Genomic DNA, 13,093 nt, shown 5'->3' with positions numbered 1-13,093 from the left:
AAATACACTTCCGGTTTTAAGGAATTTCCTTTCCTGTCAGCGGCCTTCGGCAAGATGGCGGTGCAAATCTCTAAAAAGAGGAAGGTTAGTTCGAATTTGTCACAAAATAATCGTGAAAACTCATCTGTTTATACCAAATCACAATTTAATGTGTTAGCAACAGGACTAAGGAATATATTGTTGTGGTGTTCGGTGTCCTCGTCTTTTTCTTTAAAGAGGATTGCCTCAGATTGCCGCAGCCTGCTTACTGGCACAAGTATTACTCTGCTTCTGAACATGCCACGGGGTGCATGTAACATTAGCGAATAAACAGCCTTATCGCCTTTCAAAGCATGTAATTGCTTGAAATTGTAGCTACCAACCAATCTGACTATAGTTTCGGTGACTTTACATTGTATATTGAGTCTGGAGACTGGTGCAAGGCATCTCACCAAAGCGTGTCTTATTTTTTGCTGTATGTTATAGTTGTAACCTACTAGCTTGGTAGGCAACTACAAGTAAGTAACAGGGTAAAAATGTCAGCTTTTGGTTGTCCCCACTTAGTTCGTCGCGGACGGAATCTTCAAAGCCGAGCTAAACGAGTTTCTGACTCGTGAACTTGCCGAGGATGGGTACTCCGGTGTGGAGGTACGTGTGACCCCGACCAGAACCGAGATCATCATTCTAGCGACCAGGTAATAATTGTCTTGATATAAAGGGTGTTGGTTGTATGTCATTTGTGACCAGTGGTATGGTTAAGGTTAACGTGTACTGTTCGGCACATTATCTAGTTTACATCCTGTACTCTTAGTAGATGCTGTTGACAAAAGTGAATGTCCTCTTTAGGACGTTTGTTTTCTTGAGTTATTTTGGGAGAAATGGATGGGATTGAAAGATGGATAAAATAATAAGAGAACAACAAGTGCTACTGCTTTCTAACAGCTGGGAACTTCAGGAAGTTGTCACCATGAGTGTCACCTAACAGTCTGAATTTTGGAATCTGAGGTTTAATTTTGTACCTGAATCTTAACCAGAAACACCTGCCTTTAATGATAATATGATGACAATAGTCTGTCTTGGGGGGAACGGGGTCATGGTCACTTTCTGTGTCTTTGGGTTCAGTTCCCCAGAGCGTTTCTCTTCACTTGAAGGCACCGAGGCTTTTGTCTGAGAAGGTTCCAGTATGTGAAATGTGACTTTACAAATCAGAGTTACACATTAATGATGGCCCGAGGCCAGTAAACAGTCTACATTTCCCCATTTAAATTCATAGTATCGTATTAAAATGTTTGCTTTTTATCTTTGTCACTCTTCCCGCTTAGATTTTCACTTGTTCATGCATTAAAGTGTCTGTGGTGCCCCTGTAGTTCAAGTCCCTTCAGCATGTATTTCGGCCAAACGGGCTGTAGACAACCCCAAATTGATAAACGAATTACAGCCGCCTATCATGTTGTGAAGAGCAGTTCACAGAATACGTAACATATTTCTGATTTACGATCTTAATAGGATCTGTTATTTGAAATTGGTCTTCTCAGGAAAACAAGATGATTGATAAATGGTTGCATTATAGCGCACCTGACTAATGCTGCAATGTTGTTTCAGGACCCAGAATGTTCTAGGAGAGAAGGGGCGCCGCATCCGGGAGCTAACTGCTGTTGTTCAGAAGAGGTTCGGCTTCCCAGAGGGCAGTGTTGAGGTGAATATGCATTCACTAAACACTCCACTTGTTACTCTTCTGACAGCTAGTCACATGTCACCCCTCTGAGAAACCGATTTCCTTCAGTGATGATACGATGACGAGTCGGAATGGAACACAGCCTGTCTCTGGGGTCACAGGGTCAGGGTCACGTTCTGTGTCTCTGGGTTCAGTACCCCAGAGCAGTGTGTTTTTTCAGTTGAAGACATCGAGGCATTTGTCTGAGAAGGTTTTAATCTAGTGAAATAAATCTATGAATTTAGACAGATTCTTCTTAAACAAATTATAGCTATTTATTTTTGTGTATGGTGGACAGTTAGTACCCATTTCTGCAACAATAAAAATGGCAGGTGCTACGCATGCTGCTTACTGGTTGTGGTTCTGCAGATCTAACATTGCTGCATCAGGAAGTTCTTCCTTGTATTAATACATTTGTGTATAAAGGCTCTTAACTTTCTACACCTGGTTTAAAGGAATACATTTTAGTTAGGACTCTCCACCTCTGAGTAGAATGGTAAACACCCCCCCCCCCCCCCCCCCCCACACTCTTTGTCTCTAGCTGTATGCTGAGAAGGTGGCAACCCGTGGTCTGTGTGCCATTGCTCAGGCTGAATCTCTGCGTTACAAGCTGCTGGGAGGTCTGGCCGTACGTAGGTAAGCCTTACCTGTAAATTGTTACACCTTGATTTTGATAGACAGCCTGTTCTGTAGCATCTTCTAATGCTACAGTTGTCATCCCATAATGTGACAGGTTAGAATTTGGAATGATCTTTTGGGTTAATGTGGACAGTACAACGTGTCTGGATATGTATATATTGCTGTTTTTATTATTGCTGTGAAACAGGGCTGTACTGCAAAAGAGACCCATGTTTCAATTTTAATTATCTTTTTTGCATTATACAGTATGTTGAGCATTTACCTTGTTAGCTTAGGATGATAATTAACTGTAAATGCCTCTTAAGTATCCACTCAACCGAATGTACTCCTGCCTTTGGAAGATGTTTCAGTAAACTTACTGCAGCTATCGCAAGTTTAACAAGTGTTCTCTCTTTAACTGCTGAGGGATTGGGTTGTAGAAAGGTTACCACTCAGAAATGAATAGTGTGATGTACAGTAGAATTTACCTTCAGTGATGATACGATGACGAGTCGGAATGGAACACAGCCTGTCTCTGGGGTCACAGGGTCAGGGTCACGTTCTGTGTCTCTGGGTTCAGTACCCCAGAGCAGTGTGTTTCTTCAGTTGAAGACATCGAGGCATTTGTCTGAGAAGGAAAATGTCAGAGGGAATCTTTCTCACCCCAGCTGTCTCATGCCGTTTTCCATGCATCCATTAATTTTCCTCCACCCTCTTCCTTGCCAGGGCTTGCTATGGTGTGCTGAGGTTCATCATGGAAAGTGGCTCTAAGGGATGTGAAGTGGTGGTTTCTGGGAAGCTGAGAGGTCAGAGGGCCAAGTCCATGAAGTTTGTTGACGGCCTGATGATCCACAGTGGAGACCCAGTCAACTACTATGTAGACACCGCTGTACGCCATGTTCTGCTTAGACAGGGTCAGTCCCAAATCAACGCCTATACACTAAACTTCAACACCAGTGCCTTCAGTGATGATACGATGACGAGTCGGAATGGGACACACCCAGTCTTTGGGGCCCTCAGAGTCGTGTTTTGTGTCTTTGGGTTCAGTGCCCCAGAGCAGTGTGTTTCTTCAGTTGAGGACATCGAGGCATTTGTCTGAGAAGGGCTGATAATTACACTTGTCTATTCTTTTGAACAAACTGCTCTGGAAAAATGTTTGACCACTGCACCTTTTTCTTTCCTTTCCAAAAAAGTTGAAAAGGAAAGTTTTGAGTGAGGAACAGAAGCGTTACATTTTTAGTCGTCTCTTAATTTTAACCCTTCACTCAACCTTCCTTTTCAACTTTTTTGGAAAGGAAAGAAAAAGGTGTGGTGGTCTAAATTATTTCCAGAGCTGTATATTTCAACATGGACTAACCCTTGTATGCTTCATCTGTCCAAAACACGCCCTCCAAACAGAATGTCTGATAACTGTTGGGCTACGGCAGGGTCTGTCTGAACACTGAAGTGTGTTTCTGTCTTAGGTGTGCTGGGCATCAAGGTGAAGATCATGTTACCGTGGGACCCCAGTGGTAAGATCGGTCCTAAGAAGCCTCTGCCTGACCATGTGAGCATTGTGGAGCCCAAGGACGAGACCATCCCCTCAACCCCTGTGTCAGAGCAGAAAGGGGCCAAGCCAGAAGCCCCAGCAGCCATGCCACAGACTCCTGTACCTACTGCACAGTAGTAGACAGGTATAAGACTAACAAAGCCATATGAGGCTACTGTACAAACTGCTTAGTGGATGTGAAGTGTGGCTTACATTTAAAGAGCTCTTTTGTATGCTGTATTCATGAATGTATTAATTGTAAAGGGGGCTTGTTGTAACATTATTTGCATGTGATGCACTCCTGTTTTCTTACTCTCAGGGTGTTTTACTTTATGAAGCCTCCTTCCTTTTGTTGGTGATACATCCCAACTCATTATTGTGACAAACTCTGGTGTCTCAGGGTCATGTTCTGTCTCTGGATTCAGTGCCCCAGAGCATTGTCTCTTAGACATCAAAGCATTTTATCTGCCAAGGCTTTCTGACTTCAAATACACATGTTTCTGTGGCACTGTACACATTATAGTGCCCTGGTTAAATACCTTGAGGTCGGGTTAGTGTGGTATTGTAATGTTGGCTATTCTAATTGTCTTTTTTCTTTTTCTCTCCAGATGTCCAACTTCATACTCTAATGGAAGCAGGAACCTGGGATTTTTCTGTACAAAAAAAATAAAATGTAAAAAATACACCTGGTTATGGTCTCAACTTGTTTGAGCATAAAGTCTATTTTCCAATCCCATATCTTGAGGTTCTATAAATACAAGAAACAGCCTGGGCAACTCTTCTTGAACCCTATTGTAATAAAAATATATGAGATGTCCACAAAAATGGTCTCTGACGGTCTCATTATGCCTGCAAATAACCATGTGGAATCTAGCTTCTGACACTGCTTAAGTTCATTGACAGGCAAACAAAACTTTCTGGCAATGCAAGTGTTCGTCAGGTTATTTTCAGTCTGTTAAAGCCTTTTTTATGATTTCTGGTGAAGTTTAACTTCTGACTAGAATAAATGTTACAACCACCCTGTTTCCAAGAAAGTTGGGACCCTTTGGAAATGTAAATAAAAAACAATGCACTGATGTGCAAATCATTTCAAGCCTATACTTAATAGAAAATACACAGCCCCAAAAAAGTAAGGGAACCTTTTGTCACATCAGGTCTTGAAGGAAATATATTAAAGAATCTTTATTGTACATTGTGTAACTTGTTAAAAACAAAATGATGTAATGACAGTCAATGGCAATCAAAATCACCAACTGATTGAGTGCTGGATTCAAACACTGGCAAATCAAAGTAAGCAATTGAAATCACAGGCTGTTCCAACTTGGGTGAATTTCATCACGGCAGCTCATAATGTGACTCAGTATGGATCCCACATGTATATGCACTCCAACAACATCTGGGTGTGCTCTTGATGAGCTCGGGGATATCCCAGACCTGGATCAGGTCATCATTGAGCTCCTGGACAGTCTGTGGCACTACTTGGCAGTGTCAAATGCACACCAGTAGCCCACTGGAGGTCATTTTGTAGGGCTCCATTTTGCAGTGCTCCTCCTGTTCCTTGCACAAAGGAGCAGATACCACTCCTGCTGCTGGGTTGATGCCCTTCTACGGCCCTGTCCAGCTCTCCTCGTGTAACGATCCATCTCGTATCTCCTCCATGCACTTGAGACTGTGCTGGGGGAGACCGCAAACCTTGCGATGGCACGTATGGATGTGCCATCCTGGAGGAGCTGGACAACCTGAAAGGGCTGCAGGTACCACCTCATGCCACCAGTAGTGACAAGGACTAAAATGCAAAACTATAGAAGAATCAGTCAGGAAGGATAAGGAGAGAGCTATTGTCTGTGGCTACCACCTTCAAAACCATTACTTTATTGGGGTTGTCTCGCTGTTGCCTCTCCAGTGTGCTTGTTGTGGACAGATTGATATCCCTGAAGTTTAATTGACTTAGTGTTATACTATAATGATTACCTGTTCCCTTAATTTGTTTGAGCAGCGTATAGTATGAAGACAACATGAAATGCTGAAACTGAGACATTTTATTGTTTTTGGGATATACAGTGAGGGGAAAAAATGTATCCCCTGCTGATTTTGTACATTTGCCCACTGACAAAGAAATGATCAGTCTATAATTTTAATGGTAGGTTTATTTGAACAGTGAGAGACAGAATGACAACAAAAAATCCAGAAAAACGCATGTCAAAAATTTTATAAATTGATTTGCATTTTAATGAGTGAAATAAGTATTCGACCCCTCTGCAAAACATGATTTAGTACTTGGGGGCAAAACCCTTGTTGGCAATCACAGAGGTCAGACATTTCTTGTAGTTGGCCACCAGGTTGGCACACATCTCAGGAGGGATTCCTCACCATTCTCATGATCATTGCAACTCCATGAGGTGGGATCTTGCATGGAGCCCCAGACCGACGGAGATTGACAGTTCTTTTGTGTTTCTTCCATTTGTGAATAATTGCACCAACTGTTGTCACCTTCTCACCAAGCTGCTTGGCAAAGGTCTTGTAGCCATTCCAGCCTCGTGTAGGTCTACAATCTTATCCCTGACATCCTTGGACAGCTTTTTGGTCTTGGCCATGGTGGAGAGTTTGGAATCTGATTGATTGATTGCTTCTGTGGACAGGTGTCTTTTATACAGTTAACAAACTGAGATTAGGAGCACACCCTTTAAGAGTGTGCTCCTAATCTCAGCTCGTTACCTGCATAAAAGACACCCAGGAGCCAGAAATCTTTCTGATTAAGAGGGGATCAAATACTTATTTAACTAATTAATATGCAAATCAATTTATAAAATTTTTGACATGCGTTTATCTGGACTTTTTTGTTGTTATTCTGTCTCTCACTGTTCAAATAAACCTACCATTAAAATTATAGACTGATAATTTCTTTGTCGGTGTGCAAACGTACAAAATCAGATGGGGATCAAATATTTTTTTCCCTCACTGTATATGCCCATTTGGAATTTGATACCAGCAGCACATTTCAAAAAAGTTGGGAAAGAAGCAACAAAAGACTGGAAAAGTGGTGAAATGTTAAAAACTAAACCTGGTGGAATATCACAACTAATTAGGTCAATTGGCAACAGGTCAGTAACATTATAGGGTATTAAAAGAATTCCAGAGAGGATGGGGAGGGGTTCAGTTGTAGTGGAAATCACATGCATGAGCTCAGGAACACTTCAGAAAACCTTTGTGTGAACACAGTACATCGCTGCATCCACAAATGCAAGTTAAAACTCTACCATGCAAAGAAACCATATAAAAAACAAGATCCAGAACTGCTGCTGCCTTGGGCACCAGCTCATTTTAGATGGACAGAGGCAAAGTGGAAAACTGTCCGGTGGTCTGACAAATCTAAATTTGAAATTAATTTGGGGAATCATGGATGTCCTCCAGACTGAAGAGGAGAGGGACCATCTGGCTTATCAGCACACAGTTCAAAAGCCAGTATCTGTGATGGAATTGGAGTGCATTAGTGCACAAGCCATGGGTGACTTGCACATCTGTGAAGGCACCATTAAGGCTGAACAATATATACAGATTTTGGAGCAACATATGCTGCCATCCAGATGATGTCTTTTTCATGGAAGGCCTTGCTTATTTCAGCAAAACAATGCCAAACCACATTCTACATGTAATACAACAGCATGCTCCGTAGTAAAAGAGTCTGGGTGCTAAACTGGCCTACCTGCAGTCCAGACCTGTCACCCATTGAAAACATTTGGTGCATTATGAAATGACAAACCATCGTTTTCAATTACATATGGGGATACATGATTGGCACATCATTGCATTCTGTTTTTAATTGCATTTTACACAGCGTCACAACTTCTTTGGGGTTGCATGTTTCTATTATAAGGAGATGTATTTTTCATGTGTAGTCTTGGTTCTGCTTCACTTTTATGGTGTACAGAGTTCTACCAGATGACAGGATTATTGTCAACGAATCACAATGCATAAACACACCCTGGGGTGCCTGCAGATGAGATGCCAAGACTGGTTACATTATAATATTGACACTAGAGTTGCGTTCAGTACGTGTTTCCTTTTTTGGAAAGATCCAATATAAATAGGCAATTGTATCTCGTCGACACTGGCTCTCTTGGTTGTCCGATGCAGATCATTGTAATATATGGCGGGGCTTTCCCTTCACAATCTTGAGTGTGTGTGATCTTTTTGAGATTTCTATGCAATGTAAATATTCCTGTGCCATTTGAGAATGTTATTTTTTTTTTTCACGAAAATGCTAAATATTAGATTTTTACGTAAATGTTGTTGTTTGTTTTAGTCCCTTTGAGTAATTGCTCTCCTCCACAGGCATGTCTTCCCAGGGGTCAGTAGGCCTATTTAATCATTTGATGCCTGTGTAAGTCTCTTGTATTAAATAACAGCAATTCCTGAGTCTGCATTTTATAGTGGTTGACTAACCACATTGATTGAAATACATTTATTATGACAAATTCACTGAACGATAAATTCACTGAACGACGGCAAGCAACCATGCGTTACACTATGTAAAACAAATGTGCCTGACATGAAGAATTAGACATTTTGTATGCTTATATTCATGGAGTTCTTCATCTGCAACGCTTGAGAACGTTTTGCAACTTAACGTGTCCCTGAAACTTCAGGATTGACCACGCCCACTCACCAGTGATACTGCCCGGAGCATGTACATTGCAAGGTATTATCACACCCAAAACTTTTCTTATAACAGTAGGAAAGGAAAATGAGTCTTCCAGACTGCAGATCGCCGGGGAAACAGTCGTCGCCGAGACTAGTGGTAAGAAACACTTTAATGGGAACCATTCATTCAATATATTATCTGGAATGTTTTGAAAAGTTCGCAGATTCAACTGCTGGATTACCCTCATGTGAACTACCCTGAGGTCGTTTATACAGCTCAGGTGCCGAATTGATGGCTAGTCAAAGTTAATACAAAATAAAAGCGGATGTAAACATTTTTTGCTGGATGTTATGGATTAGTTTCATATACTGTAACTTTTCATACTACTCACACGTCAGAGTTCCTATTTGATTCTGGGTCGAATTACGGCATAACAGCGACCTCTTGCGCAAAGACTAACAAACCGGCAATAAACCTGTTACTGCTTCGCAATGACAACTGTACAAGTAATGTACTGGTGTCTTAAAGGGGTCCGTGTAGTGTTTGTTCAGGTGAATAATCAATTTATTACGATAGTGGAGGAACAGGAATTAGCTCGTTCATTTTTACATTTAATATCTGTCAACCTTTTTACTTTTAAAATAAACAATACCATTTTTTATTTTTTCATTTATTTTATTCTGATCACGAAGTGGAAAAACATGAAGTTGTTTGGTTTTAGAATGTTATGAAAGAAAATTGGATATGTATATGTTTATGTTCTCCAAATTGGATTTTAAAAATAGTTATTGTTTTTCTGTTATTTTCTTACACGTGTTGTTCAACCATTGTATCTAAACTGCATGTACAATGCTAATAACTTGACTCTGCATTGCTAGGACTTCAAATAGAAACACAAATTCCCCCAACTGGCTTCTACTCATTGGTTTTCGAAAGCATTCCCACATGGGTCATTAAAACATGAACACTATGGGATTATTAAAACATTCTAAGACTTGTTTGGCTTTTCATTTGTTGATTTATCATTGGAATGAAGAAACACATTTACTTTCACTCAGTCAAAAATCTATAAAGATACAGTGCAAAAAGAGCTATACATTTCCGTTAACTTGATTTCTGTCATGGTCAAATTTGGTTGGGATAGTTAAAATCAGTGTGTGTAATGGTGCACACAGACCTAAGAGTGTCCACAATATTTTCGCAGTGTAATCTCTTCATGAAAATGGGACTGTTTTCAGACTGAAACCCTATGCAAATTACACTTATTAAATATAGAATGTTTGTAATAGCATCTGTACATATTCCGGTTTGGCCTAGGAGAGGGAGCTGCCAATTCTATGACAAAAAAACAACACTGCAACCATTTGCTATGCTCGGTTGTTTCTGGTTGTGTGGGCTGTGGAGCGCCCTTTACAGAAATTTGGCGAATTCTAATGTCACCAAGTCTGGTATGTGCTGGATGGATGTATAAGAATTTTCCCAGCTGGAGCCCGCTCATCGACAGATCGATTCCAATGACATTCCAATGTGCTTAGTAAATAATTAAGATGGCTATCCAGGTAAACGTTTGAGCAGAGGAACATAACTTAAACATTCTCTACTTGGTGGATTCAGTTGGCTTTGTCACTGACTCAAAGGTTTGCTCATTCTGATGGCAATTTACAGGTTTATTAGCTCTCATACTGTTTGTGTTCAGAAGGGTGTTGCCTGCTCTGCTGACCAAGTAGGCATATCCTTGAGACTACATTATTTATGTAACAATGTAACCATTCCTTATCACTGAGTCAGTCCACCAGCTGAGACCAGTAGCCCAGGAACGCCCCTGCACTCTGACACATCTTTATGCAGACTTCATTGCGTTATGCAATAACATTTTGAAATCATGTTTATTAATTTCAATGTTTGCTCTTCATTCATGTATAGTGAAAGTACACAGAATAGGTAAGTTGGACAAAGCCCTTGACCTGACTCTTTGAACCATCCCTAACCTTGTCCCTAACTGTTCTTAACCCTAACGTTCCTGCTACCCCTCCCCACCCGTCCCTCTCCCTAACCTGTCCTAACTGTGGCAGTTTCCCTGTCTCCAGAGTTGTTCTGTAGTGCAGCTGAACATTGGAGGTCATGTGTTCACCACATCTCTGTCTACGCTGCGTAAATACCCTGACTCTCTGCTGGCCTCCATGTTCAATAGTGGTCAGCAAACCAAACTACCCACTGATGCCAAGGGACGGTACTTCATTGACCGCAATGGCACACACTTTGGTGCCATTCTCCAGTTCCTACGCACACAGCGACTGCCCACAGAGAACATTCTGGAGGTTTGTAAAATAACCACGCAGCCCTGATGTTGGGAATCAGAATCATCGTTCATTGCTGTCATCTTAACCGACATTTGAGTGATCAATTCATTTCTGTTTCATATTTGTAATTCATTTAGAAAAAAATTTAGATTTTATTTTTCACTTTAACTTTTTAGTGTTGATCAGTTGCAAACATGATTTTATTTAGATCGATTTGAATGTGTAACATTTAAAGTCCAAGGGGCTGAATACCAGTTTTTCTGTGTATGTTCACCAGGTTTACCAGGAGGCGCTCCACTATGACATCAAATCCCTGGTGAAGCAGTTGCAGGACTCTGCACAAGTGTTTGGAGAAACAGTTGGGCGGCAGCAATTCATTGCCAGAGTCCCCAACTACCAGGAGAACCTGGAGGTACAATGGCCCTGATAACCTGTAGCTTGAGGTTATCCACTGTTCTAAGCCACTGCCTCTGAATATAATGCACTGTAATGTTGCTAATATGGGTTTCAATTTGACCTGCTGCTTTTGTGCTTTTTATCCTTTCATCTTTTCCTCCCTATCCTGTCCAATAAACACAAGAAAAATGAAAGTAATGGGACTGACCCACTCCTTTAAAAAAGTTAAACTGATGTCCTGGTCGAGTAGCTGCTATAACTTACTATTCCTAACTCTAAACCAACAATGTCCTTGTCATATAACTAATATCAACAGTAAATGCAAGAGATGACTTCTGGCTACTGTTACTGTGGCTACCAGGTGTTGGTGAGAGTGGCCCGAGCAGAAGCCATTGCTGCCCGTCACTCTGCTGTCATTGTGTGTGTTATAAGAACAGAAGAGGACCTAGATCGCTGTGGCAATGCTGTCAGCAACCTGGAGGATCAGGAAGTGGTGCGGTTTGGACCATGGAAGGTGTGTACCTGTACTGAGGGTTTTGAGTGTGTGTGTGTGGTGTTTTATATACATGACTGATGCCTCTTTGAAACAGAAATATTGTTTTTGCAACTGTTACTCTCCAAGAGTTCAATGTGGTTGATTTGTGTTTGTGTGTGGGTGCGCACGCTTGTGTTTATTTGTGTGTAGGCCCCTCCAACTGCAATTGACCTGTTGGACTGCATCAAGATCGATGTGGAAGCAAGGGGATACAAAGTCAGATATGAGCCTCACAGCTCAGACAGAGGTTTTCTGTTCAAGACCAATGATGATTTCCTTTACAAACTCATCTTCACCTGGTGGTAACAGAAAAACTAGGACCATATGGCAAAACAACCAAGATGCCTAGGGCTAAGAATGACAGTATCTACTGTATGTTGTGTATAACATCTATAGCTTTGATGGCGTTGCATACTCCTTGAACCTCAGAATTGAAGATTGGAACCAACTCAGAGTGGTTATCATGGAAGGTCATGAGTTTCATGTTCTGTCCAATGAAGTTAGGGTCTTATTTTAGTGACATGATTGATGCATGACTGTCATTTAAATAAAAATGATTTTGATCTTTGCCACAATCTCATCATTATTTCATTTTTAAAATATAGTTTTTTCAATGTTATACTTTGCTTTAAAGGAATGTGTGGAACAATAGGAGAGTGCCATTTTCCTAAAAGTCTCAGATTCAGTGTGGTACCTATGTTCCACAGCATGTACAGTACATGTATGGGAGGTTTGGAGATATTGGGGGGGTTTATTTATTAAAAAGAATATATATATATATATATATATATATATATATATATATATTGTGGGGTCAGCAGTGGGGGATAGTGGTTGATGGCCGGTGCACTGCCAGGCGCTGGCTGCACCACTGGGAGGCGCCAGATGCAGCCAACACCAGGGTGCCGTCTCAGCTGTGCACAATGAGGCCTGATTGGCAATCAGCTAGGTGACTACCTATTTGACCCAGGAGAGAGCCGGCTGGAGAGACTGTCCTGAAGGAAGAGGATAGTGAGGATTGATTTGAGTTCTAAGTTCTGTGTATTGAATGACATCGTCTGCAGACCTAACATCCAACTGCCTGGTGTCCACTGTGTTCGAACACCCCCCACACACCTCTCGGGTCACAATATATATACAGTATCTCACAAAAGTGAGTACACCACTCACAATTTTGTAAATATTTGATTATATCTGTTCATGTGACAACACAGAAGAAATGACCCTTTGCTACAATGTAAAGTAGTGAGTGTACAGCTTGTATAATAGTGTAAATTAGCTGTCCCCTCAAAATAACACAACACACAGCCATTAATGTCTAAACTGCTGGCAACAAAAATGAGTAAAATGTCCAAATTGGGCTCAAATTGTGAATATTTTG

At 41.1% G+C, this 13,093-nt stretch overlaps 2 protein-coding genes and 3 non-coding genes across 9 annotated transcripts; all 5 read left to right on the top strand.

Moving 5' to 3' along the window:
• Positions 1–7: 7 nt before the first annotated feature.
• rps3 (ribosomal protein S3) lies at positions 8–4,522 on the top strand. The gene is made up of 7 exons (XM_010870497.4): positions 8–84; positions 544–674; positions 1,582–1,675; positions 2,235–2,329; positions 3,038–3,225; positions 3,775–3,984; positions 4,448–4,522. Exons 1-6 carry the CDS (start codon positions 55–57, stop codon positions 3,975–3,977), a joined length of 741 nt encoding a protein of 246 aa, XP_010868799.1. The 5' UTR covers positions 8–54; the 3' UTR covers positions 3,978–3,984; positions 4,448–4,522.
• On the top strand, positions 1,757–1,905 carry LOC114840009. Its single transcript, XR_003782340.1, has one exon. It is a non-coding gene; the product is annotated as a small nucleolar RNA SNORD15 (small nucleolar RNA).
• Positions 2,800–2,948, top strand: LOC114840008. Its single transcript, XR_003782339.1, has one exon. It is a non-coding gene; the product is annotated as a small nucleolar RNA SNORD15 (small nucleolar RNA).
• On the top strand, positions 3,272–3,415 carry LOC114840010. Its single transcript, XR_003782341.2, has one exon. It is a non-coding gene; the product is annotated as a small nucleolar RNA SNORD15 (small nucleolar RNA).
• Positions 4,523–8,436: 3,914 nt separating the features above from the next.
• kctd14 (potassium channel tetramerization domain containing 14) lies at positions 8,437–12,280 on the top strand. Of its 5 annotated transcripts, none has more exons than XM_034292147.1 (5): positions 8,437–8,538; positions 10,673–10,799; positions 11,059–11,193; positions 11,539–11,691; positions 11,863–12,280. In XM_034292147.1, exons 1-5 carry the CDS (start codon positions 8,525–8,527, stop codon positions 12,016–12,018), a joined length of 585 nt encoding a protein of 194 aa, XP_034148038.1. In that variant the 5' UTR covers positions 8,437–8,524; the 3' UTR covers positions 12,019–12,280.
• The last annotated feature ends 813 nt before the right edge of the window (positions 12,281–13,093 follow it).

Source organism: Esox lucius, chromosome 1 (assembly GCF_011004845.1).
Source record: "Esox lucius isolate fEsoLuc1 chromosome 1, fEsoLuc1.pri, whole genome shotgun sequence".
Lineage (NCBI taxonomy): Eukaryota > Metazoa > Chordata > Actinopteri > Esociformes > Esocidae > Esox > Esox lucius.
The sequence above is the reverse complement of the archived record's forward strand: the minus strand, read 5'-3'. Positions and strand labels throughout refer to the sequence as shown.